We start from the raw sequence: 22,766 nt of genomic DNA, 5'->3' as shown, positions 1-22,766 counted from the left end.
CTACCCCAGTCTAATGCTTACAACTCCACATCATATCTTCTCTTTAAGTATTTGGAAATTATTTTTCATTCCAACACAACATTCAGATTTTATATTCACACACATCTTGTGGTAGAACAAAAGTAAATTTCTCAGTGGGAAAGCAGTATTTAAACTAGAAGAGACTAGCCAGTCGCAATGGGATTTGACATGGTCACACAGTTCCTGGTAATTCAGGACCTCAGAACACAAGCAAATTGGTCCTTTCTGAAGCTTAGCTATCTGGGTTTGAGGCTGGAGATTTTGGAATGGCGAGCCTTAATTGTTGCTATCTAACTGGTGGATGAATTCCCAAATCAAAACAAGATTAGCTTGCATTAACAACTTAATAATTACTAAAGAATGGGCATGTGCATTTAAAATTTTACTTTTGAATTCTTACATGGCATGTGGGTGTCACTGGCTGAGCCAGCATTTATTGCCCATCCCTAATTTCCTCAACCCTTGGATTGAGTGGCTTTTAATATGCCATTAAAGAGTCAACCGCATTGCTGTAGGTCTACAGTCACATTATGGCCACAGTTTCTTCCCAAAAGAACCAGATAGGTTTTCATGACAATCACTAATTGTTTTACGGTCATCACTAGATTTTGAATTCAAGATTGTTATTGCATTTGAATTTCGCTGTCTGCCCTGGTGGGATTTGAACCAAGGACCCAGAGCAATACATTGGGTCTCTGGGTTACTAGTCCAGTAACAATACCACTATGCCACCACTCTCCCTTACCTGAGGCCTTCAGGCCACAAAGTTTGCAAAGCAAAAAGATCACCATAATGTTGCTAAGATCAAGACTGAATACTTATCTGAAAGTGTGTGTCAACAAATGTGTTAACTTGGTATTCACTTTCTCGAAGGATAATTTGTGGTTATAATTTCGACATTATGATTTGGAAACTCAGCGTGCTCTCCATTATCCACACTCTTACATAAGTAGGACATTTTCTTTAACATGAAAGCTTTCACTCTGTATCATCACTTAACACGTCTTTAATGTCATGGTGCTGGATGAAGAGAATTACCAGAAGAATCTTTGCAGTACAAGTGCATAACCTAAAGCACCAGCAACAGAAGCTGTATTGGATTTGAAGTCAGAGTTTGATTTTACCGACTCACCGCCCCGATCAATCAGCATGGCAAGCCAGGAAGATTGAGGGCAAGGCTAAAAACACCAATGTTCCCTCCCCATCCTCTTGTTTTGCCCGTGAGATCGGCTCCACAGCCAGAAAGGCGCAAAGCCTATCTATATAAAAGTGAAAGGACTTACCTGCTCCAGCATGGCATCTTCCTGTCTCCTGGAATCTTTCCCCTTGCCAGTGTGACAGCCCCTTGGCAAGGATCACTGCTGGTCTCCATCAGCAGAGAGCAAGTGGCATGGCCACACTGGGGGGGGAATTGGAGACTAGTGAAGCCCCCGGGTGGTGGGGAGAAAGCTGGGTAGTGCCCATTGGACAGTGCCAGTCTGGCAGTACCCTCTTGGGTACCATAAGTGTGCTGAGGTAGTGCCAAAGGGATGGGGCCAGCCAAGGGACTGATTGGGAGGTCCTGAAGCCACTATGTCGGCAGCTCGTGTTAGTGTGGGTGGAAGGGTGGAAAGGCAGGCAGGCGGGGCGGGGGGGGGGTTCACTGTCAGACCGTGGCGCACTGTGCAATGGCGGGCCAAGCAATCTGCAGTTGGCTTCACCGGCTTACTTAAGCCCCGTTCCCCCTCACGAGCTCAAATCTCCCAGCTGTCAGAAAAACTGACAGGAGTGTGGAAAGATTGCAGTACCGAACTCACCCAAAGAACGGTGTGGAACACTCCCATTTTCAGACTTTTGTGACACTTAGAATTTCTTTGGGAAAATTGCCTCCCAAGATCTTCATTTTATACTTTAATTGTAAATACAAACCTAGTTTATTATTTGCTTGAATACCCACATTTATTTCTGGATGAATTTGTATTTTAGATGGATTAGTTTTTCTTGCAGTTAGACTTAATAATATTTCAAACATCACTATATTGTAGTCCAAGATTTAAGGTTACAATAAAGTATTAAGTTAAAAAGTTGTGGACTCACTTTGTATATGTTGGGACTCTAATTTCTTCAGACCTTATCTAAGAAAAGTTATTTCTGCTATACTATATCTAAGAACTCTATTTCATTCTGAGCTTTGTTCAGTCTAAATATTCCTGGGATGGAGGTCATTTTATTTTTAATTCAAGACCAAGCTGATAGCTAGTATAGCTGACTAAACTACTTTAAAATATTTCTTAGTAAAGGATTAAGACTAACAATAAATTAAACAGAATAAATTTACCTTGCCGAGTGTAGGGAGGGAGGGCAAAGGAGAGCAACACACTGAAAATAGTGAGTTTAATAAACCATAATCCGAACAGAATGGTAACACTCACATGGAACGAGGGGGAAAATGAAAAAGGGAAGATGTTAGAAGAAAACAAAATGTAAATCTAAATCTTATTCTAAGCATACTACAGAACATAAATCTTCCTCCTAATTCATTCGTATTTCATGGGTAAGAATTTACCAAGAGATTAATTAAACTAGGAAAACCATTAAAGCTACTCTATGAGGCTTCCAACAATCTAATCAAACATCATCAAAGGATACATTGTGGAAAAACAAGATTGAAGTTTTAATCTAGTAATTGCATCGAGAAGATGATTCAGTCCAGGTACCTGATGATTGTCCCCTGATGGCACAAATAGTGCTTGGATTGGTTCCTCCACGTACTTGGTGTTCTTCATCACCTGCCTCAGCTGCTTCAGCAGCTCTGTTGTGGCTTTCACAGGCATGCTCTTTCCTATAGAAACCAAACATAGTGTCAGCAACCGCAAGCAGAGATGGGGGGAGAGGGTAGGGGGGGAAGGGGGTAGGAGGGAGGGGGGGAGGGGGGTAGCGGGGGAGTCCCACATACTACTGATCAGAAATTCCAGAATTACACATCATAAACACACAGTTTGCTTTCCTTAGTCAAACCAGGGCACCAAATGTCATGAAGTAATTACAAGTTTTCTTAACACTTCTCTCCACAAATTACTCTCTAGGGTGGCACAGTGGTTAGCACTGCTGCCTCACAGTGCCAGGAAACCGGTTTTGATCCCCGGCTTGGATCACTGTCTGTGCAGAGTCTGCATGTTCTCCCTGTGTCTTTGTGAGTTTCCTCCGGGTGCTCCGGTTTCCCCCCACGGTCTGAAAGATGTGCTGGTTAGGTGCACTGACTCAAACTGGCGCTCGAGTGTGATGACTAGGGGAATTCCACAGTACCTTCATTGCAGTGTTAGTGTAAGCCTTACTCGTGACGAATAAACTTTAACTTTGATCCATGAAATCATTTTAAAAAAATGTAAGCATGCAACTGAAACAGGGTTGTAATTAAATGTCTCAGAGAAAAAGTAACCTTTGTTTTTATAGAGGGCAGTGACTGCTGTCAAGGAACTACATTTTCATTTGTTGCTTTTGGGTGTTGGCTGATTTTTTTTTGAAAAGTACTTTGCTCCAAAGAAACATTTCACGAGTCCAATAAAACCAAAGTCAGCTCTTTCAGACTGAAGAGGCAAATCTGTTAATTACTCTATAGTAACTAAATTGTAGGATTCACCTTATCATCTGCCACCAGACTCCATCCAGCTTCCCTCTGCTGGAAAAGCTCATTTTTAACACCTTCCAGTCCCAAAGGAAGGTCACTGACCTGGAACAATAACTCTGCTCCTCTCTCCACAGATGCTGCCAGACCTGATGAGCAACACTTTGTTTCTGTTTCAGATCTCTGTGGTATTTTAAAGATTGTTTTCGTATCTGGGCCTTCTGATGTGCCACTATCTCCTACTGGTAAACATCAGTACAGCACATAAAATCAAAGAAAATGTACCATATTGGAACTGGAAAGGCAGGGTGATAAACTCCTGAACCTTTTGGGACGGGATCTAGGTCTTAACCTGCCCCAGCTCAATCGGTATTTCAAACACTTTTTGTTTCGGACAGCTAACTTCTCTTCTCAATTCTAAAATCACTCAGGCAATCTTTTGATTTGATTTGATTTATTACAGTCACATGTATTAGTATACAATGAAAGTATTGGTTCTTGCGTGCTATACAGACAAAGCATACCGCTCATAGAGAAGGAAACAAGCGAGTCCAGAATGTAGTGTTACAGTCATAGCTTGGGTGTAGCGAAAGACCGACTTAATGTGAGGTAGGTCCATTCAAAAGTCTGATGGCAGAAGGGAAGAAGCTGTTCGTGTGTCGATTGGTATTTTTTTCCTGATGGAAGAAGGTGGAAGAGAGTACATTCGGGGTGCATGGGATTCTTAATTATGCTGGCTGCTTTGCCGAGGCAGCGGGAAGTGTAGACAGAACATGTGGTTTAAGGACTATTTTTACTGTATAGCGAATAAAGACTTACATTAAAATAATACCCAAGAAAATTTCTCAGTAATGTCCCACATACAGAACAGCTAATTTCATGCACACCAAGAATCTTGTGGAGCTGTGTGATGAATAATCTGTCCTGTTGCTGATGGTCTTTCAGAACATTAGCCAGGACATCAGATGAATTCCCTATCCTGCAAATAAGCCCAGACCAGCGAAACATTCAGAGATTTGATTTCTCAGCCAAAACACAGCATCACTGGCAACGCAGCACTGCCTCAGCACATTGCAGGAGCGTCAGGATGAGCCACTAGCACAAATCCTGGAGTAGGATTTGAACCTATAGCCTTTTGACCCATAGTATCACGAATCATGCCAACAAATCAAAAACAATTTGCAAAACTGTTTTAAAAACTAAATGCCAGGGACTGCTAGAAACATCCTGCGGAGAACCATGATTAAGATCAAAAACAAGATCAATTAATGTTTCTGGACTGCAGCAAAACAAAACAATACCTAGACTGGTAGGAGCCAGAGAAGGGAGCAGCACTATAAATCTTTCAGGTGTTTGTTTCATTGGCACAAGTCAGAGAAAACTATGTACGAACATCAGGTCCATATGCAAAGCCATCGGACCACAAGCGCAAACACACATTTGATGCAAATGGAAGACTGTCTGGAGGCTAGTAGAAATTTGCAGCCTCTTCATAAAAGCAAATTACTGCGGATGCTGGAATCTGAAACCAAAAAAGAAAATGCTGGAAAATCTCAGCAGGTCTAGCAGCATCAATAAGGAGAGAAGAAAGCTGACGTTTCAAGTCCAGATGACCCATTGTCAAAGCTCTGATATGCTTTGACAAAGGGTCATTACGACTCGAAATGCCAGCTCATTTCTGTCCTTACAGATGCTGTAAAAAGTCTGACAACACCAGGTTTTAGTCTATGTCTGTGTCGATATGCGCAATCTTCTTGGAGATCCTCTCCACTTGGATCCGGCAGTTTGTGGTGTCGATAGTAGTCACATCATGACTTACAGATGCTGCCAGACCTGCTGAGATTTTCCAGCACTTTCTCTTTGCAACCTCTTTATCCTCATTTCAATTGCATCACCTCTGAAATTTTGCACAACTAATTAGGTTTGGAGGATAGAAAAAGGGTAGATATCCATTGGCCTCCAAGTTTGGATCAGGTATGGTCATGCACATCCAGGATAATATAGAAACATAGAAAAACTACAGCACAAACAGGCCCTTCAGCCCACAAGTTGAGCTGAACATGTCCCCACCGACTAGGCTTATCTATAACCCTCTATCTTACTAAGTTCCATTACTTATCCAAAAGTCTCTTAAAAAACTCTATCAAATCTGCCTCCACCACCACTGCCGGCAGCCGATTCCATGCACCCACCACCCTCTGAGTGAAAAACTTACCCCTGACATCTCCTCTGTACCTACTTCCCAGCACCCTAAACCTGTGTCCTCTTGTGGCAACCATTTCAGCCCTGGGAAAAAGCCTCTGAGAATCCACTCAATCAATACCTCTCATCATCTTATACACCTCCATCAGGTCACCCCTCATCTTTCGTCTCTCCAAGGAGAAAAGATCAAGCTCTCTCAACCTATCCTCATAAGGCATGCGACCCAATTCAGGCAACATCCTTGTAAGTCTCCTCTGCACCCTATGGCTTCCACATCCTTTCTGTACTGAGGTGACCAGAACTGAGCACAGTACTCCAAGTGGGGTCTGACCAGGGTCTTATACAGCTGCAGCATTATCTCCCGACTCCTAAACTCAATTCCTCGATTGATGAATGCCAGTACAACCTACACCTTCTTAATCACAGCCTCTACCTGCAAAGCTGCTTTGAGCATCCTATGAACCTGGAACCCAAGATCCTTCTGATCTTCCACACTGCCAACAGTCTTACCCTTAATATTATAATCTGTCATCCTATTTGACCTGCCAAAATGAATCACCACACACTTATCTGGGTTGAACTCCATCTGCCACTTCTCAGCCCAGTCTTGCATCCTATCAATGTCTTGCTACAACTTCTGACATCTCTTCACACTATCCACAACACCGCCAACCTTTGTGAAATCAGCAAACTTACCAACCCATCCTTCCACTTCCTCATCCAGGTCATTTATAAAAATCACAAAGAGCAAGGATCCCAGAACAGATCCCTGGGGCACTCCACTAGTGACCAACTTCGATGCAGAAAAAGACCCATCTACAACCATTCTTTGCCTTCTGTGGGCAAGCCAGCTCTGAATCCACAAAGCAATGTCCCCTTGGATTCCATGCCCCCTCACTTTCTCAATAAGCCTTACATGAGGCACTTTATCAACTACATATAAACTACATCTACTGCTCTTCCTTCATCAATGTGTTTAGACACATTCTCAAAAAATTCAATCAGGCTCGTAAGGCACGATCTGCCTTTGACAAAGCCGTGCTGACTATTCTTGATCATACTATACCTCTCCAAATGTTCATAAATTTTGCCTCTCGGGATCTTCTCCATCAACTTACCAACCACTGAGGTTTGACTCACTGGTCTATAATTTCCTGCGCTAACTCTTCTCCCTTTCTTGAATAAAGGAACTACATCTGCAATCCTCCAATCCTCCGGAACCTCTCCCGTCTCCATTGATGACGCAAAGATCATCACCAGAGGCTCAGCAATCTCTTCCCTCACCTCCCACAGTATCCTGGGGTACATCCCATCCAGTCCCAGCGACTTATCTAACTTGATGCTTTTCAAAAGCTCCAACACATCCTCTTTCTTAATGTCTACATGCTCAAGCTTTTAAGTCTGCTGCAAGTTTGCACTACAACCACCAAGACCTTTTTCCACTATGAATACCGAAGTATTCATTGAGTACCCCTACTATTTCTACCGGTTCTATACAAACTTTCCCACCGTCACACATGATGGGTCCTATTCCTTCACGTCTTATCCTCTTGCTCTTCACATACTTGTAGAATGACGTGGGGTTTTCCTTAATTCTGTCTGCCAAGGCCTTTTCATGACCCCTTCCGGCTTGCCTAATTTCTTTCTTAAGTTCCTTCCTACTAGCTGTATACTCTTCTAGATCTCTAACATTACCTAGCTCCCTGAATCTTTTGTAAGCTTTTCTTTTCTTCTTGACTAAATTCACTACAGCTTTCATGCACCACAGTTCTCATAACCTATCATAACTTCCCTGTCTCATTGGAACATTGCTGTGCAGAACTCCAAACATTCCTTGAAAATTTGCCACATTTCTTCCGTATATTTCCCTGAGAAAACCTCTTTCCAATTTATGCCTCTAATTTCCTGCCTGATAGCCTCATAATTCCCCTTACTCCAATTACACATTTTCCTAGCTTGTCTGATCCTATCTCTCTCCAATGCTAATGTAAAGGAGATAGAGTTATGATCACTATCCCCAAAATGCACTCCCACTGAGAGATCAGACATCTGTCCAGGTTCATTTCCCAATACCAAATCAAGTACAGCCTCTCCTCTTGTAGGCTTATCCACATACTATGTCAGGAAACCCTCCTGAACACACCTAATAAACTCCTCGCCATCCAAACCCCTTACCCTAGGGGGATTCCAATCTATATTTGGGAAATTAAAATCTCCCATCACGGCAACTCTGTTATTATTACATCTTTCGAGGATCTGTTTCCCTATCTGTTCCTCAACTTCCCTGTTACAATTGGGCGGCCTATAAAAAACACTCAGTAAAGTTAATGACCCCTTCCTGTTCCGAACCTGCACCCACAGACAATTCCTCGATGGCATCCACCTTCTCTACAGCCATGACACTATCCCTGATTGACAGTGCCACTCCCCCACCTCTTTTTCATCCCTCCCTGTCCCATTTGAAACCCGACACTTGAAGTATCCAGTCCTGTCCGTGAGTCATCCAAGTCTCTGTAACGGCCACCACATCACATTTCCAAGTAGTGATCCACACTCTAAGCTCAACCACTTTGTTCACAACACTCCTTGCGTTAAAACAGACACATCTCAAACTTTCAGTCTCCATCACCTGCCTATCCTCCCTCTCACACTGTCAACAAGCTCTCTCTATTTGTGAGCTAACCTCCTCTCTCACAGTCACTTCACTTTGATTCCCACCCCCCAACTATTCTAGTTTAAAGTCTCCCCAGTAGCCTTAGCAAACCTCCTCGCCAGGATATTGGTCCCCCTGGGATTCAAGTGCAACCCGTCCTTTTTGTACAGATCATACCTGCCCCTAAAGCGGTCCCAATGATCCAGAAACCTGAATCCCTGCCCCCTGCTCCAATCCTTCAGCCACGCATTCATCTTCAACCTCATTCCATTCCTACTCTCACTATCTCACGGCACAGGCAGCAATCCTGAGATTACTATCTTTGCGTTCCTTTTTCTCAACTCTCTACCTAACTCCCTATATTCTCTTTTCATGACCCCTTGCCTTTTTCTATGTCAGTGGTACCAGTATGTACCACGACCTCTGGCTCCTCTCCCTCCCACTTCAGGATATCTTGGACGCGATCAGAAACATCCCGGATCCTGGTACCAGGGAGGCAAACTACCATATAAGTTTCTCGACTGCCTCCACAAAATTGCCTGTCCAACACTCTCACTGTAGAGTCCACTATCACTACTGCTTTCCTCCTCCTTTTCTTACCCTTCTGAGCTACAGGGCCAGACTCCACGCTGGAGGCATGGCCACTGATGCTTCCACCAGGTAGGCTGTCCCCCCCAACATTACTCAGACAGGAGTACTTATTGTCAAGGGGCACATCCACTGGGGTGCTCTCTAGCACCTGACCTTTCCCCTTCCTAACCGTGGCCTGCCTCCCGTGGCCCCTGTGTGGCCACCTGCCAGTAACTCTTGTCTATCACCTTCTTGTTCTCCCTGACCAGATGAAGGTCATCGAACTGCAGCTCCAGTTCCCTAACACAGTCCCTTAGGAGCCACAGCTCGATGCATCTGGCGCAGATATGGACATCTGGGAGACCAGGACACTCCAGGATCTCCCGCATCCGACACTGAGAACAACAAATTTCCCTTTTCTTCAAATTCCACAGGGAAAAAAACTAAGAATTAAACCTACCCTGTCTCGCCCATTTCCGCCTAACCTTTATGTTAAGAAGCACACCCATAACACACCTTAAACAAGTTCAGCAAACCTGATGAGCAAGAGAATTTAAATATTTAAATGATGGACACTGGATTCCCATTCACTTGCCCCATTCAGCAACAATGTCATTTGGGGGAGCGGGGGTTGCCTCATAGCGCCAAGGACTTGGATTCGATTCCCGGCTTGGGTCACTGCACATTCTCCCCGTATCTGCGTGGGTGTCTTCTCACTCTTAAGCTATTTGGATAAGATGTAACTGTAGCACCTCTAGCCTATGTTAAGGCCCAGGCCAGAAACTCCATCTTGTAAAGTTAGCCCAAACCGTGAGTTTTACATTTGATTTTGGTATTGGTGATCATAAGGTGTTTCACTCCAGGTGTGATTCGAGTGACCCACTAGGAAGCTTTTATCAAAGTTTGTTTAAGAACACATTTAGAATATAACAAAAATTAGCATAACTTTTACCAATTACAAAAAACTTAAACGTGACACAGTGTAATTCTTAACAACTAGCTATCTCTGCTGTTCCAATTTTAAAAGCAATATCTCATAGACATGCACCTTACTGCAAAATTAGTCAGCATTAAAACACGTATGCTCACATGATTCTAGATTTCCAGCCTTTAACACCAATGGATAGAAATCCAAACAGCAATTTTCAGAGAAGGATATATCTTCAAGACAGCAAAGCAGAAAAATGAACAGGGTGTCTAATAGCTTCTAGTCTTCAGACTTCAGAGTCAGGGAATGATACCTCTCTCTCTCTCTCTCTGTGCAGCTTCCAAAACAGCAACACTCAGAGAGCAGAATCTCCAACTCTAGAGAAGGTGGGAACAATTCTCTCTCTTTTTTTCTCAATTCCAAATAGCTGAAAGCGTACAGTGGAATTCTGTGAAAACACAGCTGTCCCCAGTCATATGACCTAACCTATCAATTACTCCAATCAAGCTCTACTGTGCAATTCTTGGGGAACACTAAAGCAACACAACAGTGCATTCATTCAGATTAAAACAAATATGATGTCAACTGTACTGCTTCGATAACAATAGAGAGTACTGACTGCATCCAAAAGGACTCCAACAAATTGTCAGACTGCTAGAAACATCCTGCAGAGAAACATAATTAAAATATATTTCTTAAAGGCACAGTGTCATCACACCTCCTCCTTAAGAAAAAACTGAACCATCAATATTCAAAGACGGTTTCATTTTACAAAACCTCTTAGTTTCACATGACTAGTACTTTACAGTAGATATATACATTTTATAAAATCAAAACATGCAAACACAACAATATAGTCTATTTCAGTCCTTGACTTCCACCATTGACCATTCCTTTCTCTTTTCTCTCAACACGCTGCTTTTGTTCAGCTGTTTCCTCGTTCTCTCCAAAATTCTCCGTCAGTCATTAATCCTGTTATGATTCCAAGTCAAAGTTCAATTTTGTCGCTACAATTATAAATTAGCTCTGATAACGTCCTCAGAGAGCTAGAACAGTATCAGGAGATTAAAACTTTAGATGTGTGTAGTCAGGGCCATTCAGAAAGATCACTTTATCTCTGTCCCCTTTCTTGTTAACCAGGCTTAGTTCTTCCGCCAAGCAATCCAACTCCTTTGTTTGCTCTGGATCTTCATCACTTTCTGCACACTCTTTGGCAAAGGCACACAGTAGAATGTCTCCCTTGGTGTCAAGACCCATTGGTTACACATTGAGGTTGGCTTGAGAACGCATTTTTCATTTATTATAAAGCAAACCAAGGAATTAGCTGCTTCCAGGCCCAATGGGATGATACTATACACCCTCAAGATTGTGAGCAATGAAATTCTAGATACTGGATTTTATATTTTGAGTAGACAAGCTTTTGCAGGAATACAGAATAATGATTATCCTAAACTTCAGGACAACATTAAGATATTAAATTACAGGCCAGAGAGTATAACAGCCCCAATCAGAAAATCAATTACATTTTGCAATGCCCCTGATTAAAGCACAGACACCATTAGGAGTGGTCGGCAGGAAAGTAAATTGGTGAACAGGGATAGCCAGAGCATCCAATATCAGATATTTCAAAAAGCACACTCGGTACTGAAGGAAGATTAGGCTGATGAGATTGTCTAATTTACTAGCTACATGTAACCAACTGTGCAACACCCTGCAGTACCTCAGCCAAATAATCATTTATCCAGTATAAGCTAGAACAGTAAACAGTGGCAAGATATTTACATGTTGGCAAGCAAAGCAGGTTGCAAACTCAACTGGGTCCCCAGTCAGATTGCAGAATGCCACTGCAATTTCCACTGAGATCAGACTAACACTGAATCCAGAGTAAGAAGTCTCACAACACCAGGTTACAGTCCAACCATCTTATTTGGAATCACGAGCTCTTTGAGCTCTGCTCCTTCATCAGGTGAGTGGAGACTTAGGGTTAGGTTGTAAACACGGTACATATTGACAAAGACGCAATTGCAAGATAATGTTTGGAATGTGACTCTTTACAGGTGATCAAGTCTGTACCACATTCCCACTCAACAACGCGAGTGGAAAGAGGGATAATCACACATTAAAAAGTTGCGAGTTGAATCAAGCCACGAAAGTTAGTAAGATTTTGCAAACCCAGGTCAAATAGTGGGGGTTATAGATGGTGTGACATGAATCCAAGATCCCGCTTGAGGTCGTCCTCATGTATGCGAAATTTGGTAATCAGTTTCTACTTGGCGATTCTGCGTTGTTGTGTCTCTTGAAGTCTACCTTGGAGAATGTTTGATTACCTATAAAGACTCACATTCCAACCATTATCTTGCAATTGCACCTCCATCTATATATGCCATGTTTGTGAATCCAACTCTTCACTCACCTGAAGAGGCAGTGCTCCAAAAGCTTGTGATTCCAAATAAACCTGTCAGACTTTAACTTAGTGTTATGCGAGTTCTTGCTGTTCCCACCCTAGTCCAATGCTGGCATCTCCACATCACTGATATCAGACACCATAACTGCTCAATTATGGCAATGAAAATGTTGCATTACAGAGAAGGGAAGGGAAATTAGGATGGGGGGGGGGGGCACAAGATAACGATGAGTGAAAGCTCATTATCTGACATACATTGTGTAGGATTGCAGTTTATTAAATCAATAAAGCACATCCTGCAATAGCATCAGAAACCACATTACTGATTAGGCAATGTGGTAATCCTTAGGTCCAAAGTAACAGTAACCTTTGCTCCAAGCTCTCATTGCCTACAACTTGTAAGGTGTGCTGAGCCAGCAGGAGACTGACAGAAAGTTGCAATGTCATCGATTTTATAGTGCTAAAGGAAAAAACCAATTTATATTCATATAGCACCTTTCCCAAGCTCCAAGTGTCCCACAACACTGAGGCATTTTCAATGTACATTTTCAGTGTTATAAAACAGTGAGGTCCCACAATCAGCAATGAGATTAATGGACACAATGTCTCAGTGGTTGTTGAGAAAAGAATATTGTTCAGGACACCAAGGAGAACCCCTATGCTCTTTATCCAAACGATGCCGTGGGATCCTTCACCTTAAACGAGGCCTTGGTTTAACATTTCATCCAAAAGACAAGTTAAAATATAATTTTGCAAAAACTCCCAGGGATGACTGATCAACATATGATAAATTGTGCTGGCTGATTTCCCTGGAGCTGTTGAGGCCAAGCTGCAGCCTTTAACCATCCCAGGCATCGATTGTTCAGTATGACAGCAAGTGCTTTCTGATAACAAGCTTGCATCTTAATACTTGTATCCAGGTCTTCCTGTCATGGCACAACCTCAGGCAGAACTAATCGTTCCTAACAGAATAACGCATGCAATGTGTGCATTATTGTGATTAGCCTTCTCCTCAAGCAAGAATCTACCACTCACCAAATCTCAGCTACTTCCTTTCCCATTTATGCAACACCTTTTGCAGAGAATAATCTGCTCGTTACTGGAACTGAAACAAATTATGTGACCACATCACTGCTCGTGGGACCTGGCCATGAGCTAACTGGCTGCTGCCATTTCCAACAAGACAACAGTGGCCGCATTTCGAAAGTGCTTCAGTGGCAGTAACTAATCTGGGGCAGTCAGAGAATCTCAGAATGGTTACAGCACACAAGGCTGCCACTCAGCCCATCAGGTATGTGCCAGCTCTCCGCAAGAGCAACTCATCTACTGCTGCTCCCCACCTTCTCCCCAGAGCACTGCAAAGATGTTTCTCGTCAGCCTTGATGGAATCTATGTCCAGCACATTCTCAGGTGGGGCATTCCAGATCAGTGCCATCGCAGAATGCAAGAAGGGCACCATATAAATGCAAGGCAGTTCTTTCTATTAACAGTTTCCTTTAAGCTCATAGGTTTACCACAGTAGTGTCAAAACATCAACCTGGGTAACAACCCATCCAACAGGTATCACCTCCGAATATTCCTTGATAACACCTTACCTCTGATGCGAACCTTTAACAATCCTGCACAATTCTGAATAAAAATGCAATGAACTTTGAACACGTTTTGTTCTTAAAAGAATTTTAAACCATCGAGCACAGCTCCCTTACCTTTACCAGCCACGTTTTAGAGATACAGTGCAAGTGTCTTGAGATGTCAGAAGCGCAACATTAGCAAAATCTTGATATGTCCTTGCTCTTTATCATACAAAATTCATGGGCCTATCCATTATCACTCCTTTTTTTTACCTTATGCAGCATAAGGCAGCACCTAAACCTGTAATACATTAAACCTCAACCACAATAAACTTGTTCAAGGGCCATTATTGTGAAATGCTACTTTACTGTCAGGTTAATTTAGTAAGTTGAGAGGAGGGATGATTATAATTTATATTATTCTCTTGCTACAGACTTTGGATACTGGAGAAGGAAACACCAAACTGCAGCGTCAGATCTTTCTGAAGAAAAGCATGTGCGACTTTATTGTGGAATTACTGGCTCATAACTTCAGGTTTTTAACTCACAAGTAAATCCCTTACTTGTTCAACCAGGCTGATTGCACTGGGCATTGTGCAAGCTGGCACTGAGACTATGCTGCATTTTATCTCATATAGTATCATGCATTACATGAGCTGCCAAACAAGCCACCAAATCCAGCACAACTTGTAACTATAATCAATTCAGATCTTCTGCACAATAATTCAAGTAAATGATTAAACTATTTCAATTAGCTGAATTCGCAACTCTTAAAACTAAAGCATGGTTGAATAAACTGAATTATTATACTATTCCCTGCTGTGCATTCTGCAAACTAAATTTTAAAATGTTCAAGCATTTTTTTTCCATCTAATTACTGAATGTCATAACCAGGTTCTCTCACATTTAAGTCTCAGTTAGAATCAGGCTAACAGTCAGAGCACTTGGGTGCAAGACAGACTCCAGATACTTGAGCACACAATCAATGGCAGTGATTAGCACTGCTGCCTCACAGCACCAGGGACCAGGGTTCGATACCTGGCTTGGGTGACTGTCTGTGTGGAGTTTGCACATTCTCCCCACGTCTGCATGGGTTTCCTCTGGGTGCTCTGATTTCTTCCCACAGTCCAAAAGACGTGCTGGTTAGGTACATTAGCCATGTTAAATTCTCCCTCAGTGTACCCGAACAGGTGCCAGAGTGTAGCGACTTGGGGATTTTAACAGTAATTTCATTGTAGTGAAAATGTAAACCTACTTGTGATACTAATAAACAAACCTCACTGCAGTTGTGAGAGACTGCCGCACTGCTGGCAGGGATGCCTTTTGCCTGAGATATTGAAGTGAGGCTCCAAGTGCTCCCTCAAGCAGACTGAAAAATACCTTGGCATCCCTTTGGAAAAACAGCAGTGAGTCCTCATGACGTACTAATCAACAATTCTCTCTCAACCAACTTGACCTAAAATATTAGTGAACCATTTTGGTTTTGGGATCTTGCTGTGTGCATTTTTGGCAGAACCGTGACTGTACCTCAAGGAGGAATGTATTGAGAGCAACGTGCCCTGGCATGTCCCTCTACCCTGACATATGTAAAAAGCACAACAATACAGCCTAACCTTGACCACGCTTCAAAAACACACCACTGGATGTAAAGTGCTTTGAGATATCCGGTGGTTGCGAAAAGTGCCAAATAAATGCAGATCTTTATTTCTTTCTTCTTGTATAGTATCTTTTAATTCCTTTCATGCTTTGTTTTTTTTAAACTTTGACCTGCTTATCCGCGACGCATTCAGCCAATACATCACAGGGCAATACATTAGGGCAGTGACACAGGGGTGCAAAATGCCGTAAAGTTGGACAGGACAGTAGGCTTCTGATCTCTGCTGCTTCATCCTGAGGAGGCAGAAACAGAGCTGGCCTTGTCATTTGGAGCAGAGGCAGAGTAAACAGAGGAGCAGACAGCTGGTCAACCTGCCCACACACTCAGTGGTCCATGTTATACAATCAGGGAAAGCCCATGAGAGATGTCTGTGCTCGTCGAGCGGGGGAATGAGGGAGAGAGGGACGAAGAGGTGGGATAGGTAAAAACAAAATCATGTTCAATAGGGCTGTGTGTGGAGGACTTTCTATCTAGCTCCTGGCTGCATTGTGTACAATAGTAACTTTTTCCAGTGCAGCCTAGTGATTGAGTAAAACATTTTAGAAACCACTGTCTGTAACTGCGGCAACATTTACCAGTTGCTTCATAATGAACTGAGACTTTCGAGTCAGATTCAGTCAAAATGGCTGAATCATTCTCTCTTAGCTCAGTCTTTCCTTTACACTTCCTGATGTAGGGCTTTGCTGTTTAAAATAAATGGCAATATCTGGCATCGAGGGTTAGCAGAGACATCAACAATATAGGCAGCACGGTAGCACAGTGGTTAGCACCGCTGCCTCACAGCGCCAGGGACCCGGGTTCAATTCCCGGCTTGGGTCACCATCTGCGGAGTTTGCACATTCTCCCCGTGTCTGCATGAGTTTCCTCCAGGAGCTTCGGTTTCCTTCCACAGTCCAAAAGATGTGTGGGTTAGGTGGATTGGCCATGCTGAATTGCCCCTTAGTGTCAGAGGAACTAACTAAGATAAATGCATAGGGTTATGAGGATAGAGCCTGGGTGGGATTTTGGTCAGTGCAGACTCAATAGGCCAAATGGCTGCCTTCAGCACTGTAGGATTCTACCAAGGTTAAGATATAAACAGGCACCAAGGCAATATCTTGGTTGCACATCACTGAACTGCGCCTGTTTTACGCTGCAGAAGGGAAGAAAACTTCAACCGCAGTTCAGAGAAACAAAACCAAAAGCAAGGTGTGTCTGAGCAAAAGGTTACAATTCGTTGCTTTTACCCTAGGGCCAAAAAGGAAAAATATCACACAAAGTACACTGTAAAGTAAACATGTTATTCAAATAATGCATCACAATTATCATTCTGATCTCTGGCCAGCTTACAGCAGCCAGACTTGTTTTCAAAGTTCAATTCTTAAGAACATGACACACACTCCTTTCCAGTCCTCTTTGGAGGGGTGGATAAAGTTTCACACTAACTGCAAAGCTACAAAGGCAATCCAGGAGGTGATGCCTTTTCTGATATCCGCCCAATGCTCGAGTTGAGGACTGACACCACAGAGGGGCAAAGCAAAGCAAAATTCTCAGCCTAGCTTATACAAACCTCTCAACATCAGGTCCACTACCTTGATGAAGAAAGGACCAGAACTGTAAACCTCACATCAGTGAAACTGCATTTGCACTTACAGAGACTGCACATTCAACATTCCCACGTACGCACTTGGTTGAATGGAAATTCTTAGGTGCAGTTCTGTCTGATCAAAGATATTCAGGAACAGATATAACCACAAAAAAAAAGGATACAAGCAGCATGCATCAATAGTAGAAATAAATAGTCCACCTGTGTGGCATCACAGCTAAGTATCACTACATTCAAAGCCCTTTGAGATAAGACCTCATCAAATAAATTGCCACAGCGATGCAAGAGATTGCAAAATGGGAGATTAATTGACAGCAGGCAAAATTATATTTTTCAGGCATAAAGTGATTAATATTCACATAACCAATCCACAAAATCAGAACAAACCCAATTTGAATAATTACTATCCCATAAGTTTGCTCTCGATTATCAGCGGAGAGAGTCGTCAACAGTGCTGTCAAGCAGCACTTCTAAAAACAGCAATAACCTGCTCACTGACACTCAGTTACACTAATACCACCCAGCTGTGGATCTCATTACAACTTGGTCCAAACACGAACATAAGAGCTTGAACTCAAGAGGCTAGGTGACAGTGAATGCCCTTAACAAAGCAACATTTGACCAAGTAAAGCATTAATAGGAATACAGGAATTAGGAGCGAGAGTAGGCAATTCAGCCCTCTGAGCCCTTGCTGCCATTCCAAATGATCATGGCTGATCTCCATCTCATCCTAACTCCACTTTCCTGCCTTTTCCCCACTGCCCTTTATGCCGCTTTTGATCAAACGTTTATCTATCTTTTTCTTGAATCCATTGATTGATTCTGCATTGACTGAACTCTGGGGAAGTGAGTTCCATAGATTCACAACCCTCTGTAAGAAGTAGCTTCACCTTATCTCTGTCTTGAACCTCCCCCACTTACTCTGCAACTGTGACCTCTTGTCCTCGACTGTTCTAGTAGGGGGAACATTTGGTTAACGTTTACTTTATCAATCCCATTGAGAATTTTATATACCTCAATCAAATCCCCCCTCGTTCTTCTGTACTTCTACTCAACCGCTTCTCATACGACAACTCCTTCAAACTTGGAATCAATCTAGTGAACATCTTTTGAACCGCCTCCAGTGCCACCACAACCTTCCTCAAAGATGGCGACCAAAACTGAACACAGTACTCTGAGTGAGATCTCACCATGCCGTATACAATTGCAACACTTGAGTGAGTCCTAATAAGACTGAAGTCAATGGGTATCGGGGAAGAGTCTCCACTGGCTGGAGTCATACCTAGCACAAAAGATGATGATTGTGGTTCATTGAAGTCAGTTTTCTCAGCTCCAGGACATCACTACATATGTTCCTTGGGGTAGTGTCCTAGGCCCAACCGTTTCCAGCTGCTTCATCAATGACCATCCGAAGGGCAACCACAGGGTGTTTGCTATGATTGAGCAATGTTCAAAACCACTCGCATTATGAAGCAAATGGGCCCACATGGAGTGAGATCGGGGCAATATGCAAGCTTGGGCAGATAATTGGGCAAAAACATATTCCTATCACACATAAAAGCAGGAGAGATTGGATCTGAAGTAGCTCTTCGAATCTGCTCTGCTATTCAACAAGAATCATGGCTCATCCTCGACCTGAACTCCATCTACCCACGTCATACCCATCTTCGTTAGAGCCCAAGAAATCTATTCAGCTCTATCTGGAATATACTTAATGACCGAGTTCATCAGCATAGAGAATACGAAAAATTCAATGAGACTTCCCATTTGTCTACACTTTGGGGAACATAAGCCTTACCTACACAATTGCTCCTCTTCGGACAATGCCTTCATCACAGAGCCAGTTTTGTACACCGTTGTTGCACTTCCTCTAGGGTAAGTGTCTCCTCCCTCAGGTTCAGAGGCCAAAGCTATAACAATCCAAGAGGTGTGGTCTCATCGATGTCCTACATAATTGTTGTAAGACTTGTTTACTCTCAACATCCAACTGTTTTGTGAGAAATGTTAATGCACAGCTTGTCTTCCGAATTGCTTGCTGTATCTAAAAACATAAAAATTAGAAGCAGGAGTAAGCCCTTCGAGCCCGCTCTGCCATTCACTTTGATCATGGCTGATCATCAAATTCAATATCTATTTCTTATGTTCTTATATCCTGATCCTCCACTTCCCCCCCACCATATCCCTTGGTCCTTTGAGCCCCAAGAGACATATCTAATTTCTTCTTGAAATCAGACCTGTATGTTAACTTTCTGTGGCTCATGTAAAACAATACCCAGGTGCCTCTGAATGCAAAAAATTCCCAGCCTCTGAGCCTTCAAAAAATGCTTCTTTCATATTTTTTCAAGGAAGCAGAGAGCCAATCCTGACTTGTGCTTTACAGATGATAGACAGCTTGGGGGAAAGTCAGGCCCAGCCTCTGTAGCCGGGTGGGAATCAGATGTTGCTGCAATTTTTGATAATTGTCTTTCTCCATGGTAAACACAGAGCAGGAATAATCATTGAGAATCTCGACCATTCCCTGCGGTTCCACACATATGTGTCCACTTTGGTCCCTGAAGAGTCCTATTCTCTCTCTAGTTATTCTTTTTCCTCTAATATACTTAAAAGAATCTCTTTGGATTCACCTTAATCGTCTGAGCCAAGGCTACCTCATGCCCCCTTTTTGCCCTCCTAATTTCCTTCTAGAGTATTCTCCTGTAAACCCTGTACACCTGCTTGGAATCCCTTGATTCCAGCTGCTTGTACCCGAGCCATGCCTCCTTCTTCTCCCTGGCCAAAACCTCAATATGTTTCACCATCCACAGTTGCTTACTCCTGCCAGCCTTATCCTTCACCCTAACAGGAACATACAGACCCCTGAACTCTAGCCATTTCACTTTTAAAGGCTTTCCACTTGCCAGAGGTCCTTTCTCCCTCAAACAAGCTACTCCAATGAACCCATGAAATCTCCTGTCTAATTCCATCAAAACTCACCTTGCCCCAATTTAGAACCTGCACCTGAGGACCAGTTTTGACCCTTTCCATATCTATTTTAAAATTAATAGAATTATGATCACTGGTGCCAAAGTGGGCCCCCACCATCACCTTAATCACTTGTCCCACCCTATTTCCCCAACAGTAGGTCTAGTTTTGAGTAGAACCCCCACATACAGCCTGAGGAAGCTTTTCTGAATATACTTAACAATCTCAGCCCTTAACACAATGGCAGTCCCAGTCTATGCTAGGAGACTTAAAATCCCGTCCTATGACAACCCTATTACTCCTGCAAATCTTCCCAATATCCCTAAATATTTGTTCTTCTAATTTCCATTGACGGGAATTCCAGAGTAGCACAGTGGTTAGCACTGCTGCTTCACGGCTCCAGGGACCTGAGTTCAATTCCCGGCTTGGGTCACTATGTGTGTGGAGTTTGCATGTTCTCCTCGTGTCTGCATGGGGTTCCTCCAGGTGCTCCAGTTTCCTCTCACAGTTCAAAGATGTGTGGGTTAGGTTGATTGGCTATGCTAAAATTGCCCATCAGTGTCCTGAAATGCATAGGTTAGAGAGATTAGTGGGTACATATATGGGGGTAGGGCTTGTGTAGGATTCTGATTGGTGCCAGATGGCCTCTTCCTGCACTGTAGGGTTTCTATGATTCTATGACTATTTGGGGGTTATAGTACAAGCTCAATAAGGTCACCATCCTTTTCTAACTTCTTAGTTTCACCCACAAAGCTTCACTGGATGATCTCTCAGTGAGGGAGTGAAAGGGAGGGGGTCACTAGGCGAGGGAGGGTCGGTGAGCGAGTGAGTGAGGGTCAATGAGTGAGTGAGTGAGGATCAGTCAGTGAATGAATGAGGGTCAGTCAGTGAGTGTTGGTCGATCAGTGAGTGAAACTGAGACACCCCGGACCAAGCTCGGTCCGCCCTCTCCCGGTTACCAACCTGGTTCTGAGTCTCCGTTGTGTGTTAATTCACCACCTGGGCGCCGCCATTTCTAAATGACGTAAGTTGATAGGTGCCTGTAATGCGCATGAGTCACCTCTGCAAATGTACGCATGCGTGTCACCACAGCGAGCGAGAGACACACACACACACACACACACAGAGAGCTGATCCGCGCATGCCTACTTCCGTGGAGCCCGACGCATGCGTGGTAGGAAACATCTCTTGACAATGAAATTGACATCTGAATCTGGTCTTTCCACAAGGGCAGAATCTATACTTCTCACTCTGGAATAGATATAGATAACTTCCCATGTGTAAAATTATCCGAGCAATGAAAAATATCCAGACTCATACCAGTTTATTGACTTTGAAATGAATGTCCAGTTGGGAACTGTTTTTCTTGAGTTTAAAAGACAGGTTAATGTCCAATGGATCAATATTATAAGAGGAATAAACTGGAGCCAGGGGTGCAGTTCAAAAATAAGGGTCTCCCATTTCAGAAGAATGTTTTTCTCTTAGTGTTGTTGACCTGTGGAATTCTCCTCACCAGCAAACAGTTGAGGTTGGGTCCATAGAAAGTGCAGAAGGAGACCATTCGGCCCATTGAGTCTGCACCAACCACAATCCCACCCTAGGCCCTATCCCCAGCAACCCAACACATTTTCCCTGCTAATCGCTCTAACCGACAAATCCCGGAAGACTATGGGCAACTTGGCAAGGCCAATCAACCTAACCTGCACATCTTTGAACTATGGGAAGAAACCTGGAGGAAACCCACATAGATACAGGGAGAATGTGCAAGCACCAAACAGATCCAAGCTGGGAATCGAACCTGGGTCCCTGGAGCTGTGAGGCAGCAGTACTAACCATTGTGCCGTCCATTGAATAATTTTAAGGCAGAGAAACATAGGTTCTTAACTAACAAAAGGCAGTCTGAAGTTGTATGTGGGAATGTGGACTTGAGGCCAGAACCGTAGGATCTTTACAATGCAGAAGGAGGCCATTCAAATCTGCACTGATTCTCTGACAGAGCATCTGATCCAGGTCCCCCAACATATCCCCATAACCCAGCGCATTTACCAACGCTTATCCATCTAACCTACACGTCTTTGGATACTTTAGCATAGCCAATCCACCTAAAATCTACCATGATCCTATTGGAACAGGGTCGAGGGGCCAAACGGCCTACTCTTGCTCCCAATTTGGGTGTTCGCATGTGAATGTTTCTTTCTTTGGATGGAATGTAAACAGCATCCATCGAAGAAAACACCTTCCTAACAGCCAATAATTTTTAAAAAGCTGGAAATGCGCAGCAGGTCAGGCATCATCCCTGGAGCAAGAAAGAGAGTCAAAGGCTGGAATTTCACCCCCCGCCCACCACCACCCGCCATGGAATCAGAACGGGAAAAGGGTACACAATGAAAACATCCATAGACTGCGGGTGGGATTTTTACGGTTTCAGGATGAGGGAGGCCACAGAATCCTGTCTAACGTTTCAGATCTGTGATATTATCAAAACTGAGAAAAGTTGAACACATAATACAGGTTTTGAGCAACGGGTGGGTGGGATGAGGGCAAAAGGAAGGCCAAACGATCGGGTGAAAGTCAGGAGAGACTGAGATGACAGAAGTGTTTTCACTGCTG

General features: G+C 43.3%; 1 protein-coding gene across 3 annotated transcripts in view; it reads right to left on the bottom strand.

Moving 5' to 3' along the window:
• xpnpep1 (X-prolyl aminopeptidase (aminopeptidase P) 1, soluble) overlaps nt 1-21,214 on the bottom strand; it is an 89,473-nt gene extending 68,259 nt beyond the window's left edge. Inside the window, exons 1-3 of one of the 3 annotated variants that reach the window (XM_080205874.1) lie at nt 21,120-21,214; nt 18,994-19,236; nt 2,718-2,842 (exon numbers count right to left, since the gene is read on the bottom strand). In XM_080205874.1, coding sequence (XP_080062000.1) covers nt 2,718-2,834 — 117 coding nt within the window. In that variant the 5' untranslated portion in view covers nt 2,835-2,842; nt 18,994-19,236; nt 21,120-21,214. Of the gene's footprint in view, nt 1-2,717; nt 2,843-14,088; nt 14,337-17,582; nt 17,663-18,993; nt 19,237-21,119 lie in introns of those variants that run through there. The other 2 variants (XM_080205876.1, XM_080205875.1) reach the window with 2 other exon arrangements.
• Between the last annotated feature and the right edge of the window lie 1,552 nt (nt 21,215-22,766).

Source organism: Carcharhinus amblyrhynchos, chromosome 17 (genome assembly GCF_965287045.1).
Source record: "Carcharhinus amblyrhynchos chromosome 17, sCarAmb.v2.hapA, whole genome shotgun sequence".
Taxonomy (NCBI): domain Eukaryota; kingdom Metazoa; phylum Chordata; class Chondrichthyes; order Carcharhiniformes; family Carcharhinidae; genus Carcharhinus; species Carcharhinus amblyrhynchos.
Note: the sequence above shows the minus strand (reverse complement) of the source record. Positions and strands in the feature narration are given on the sequence as shown.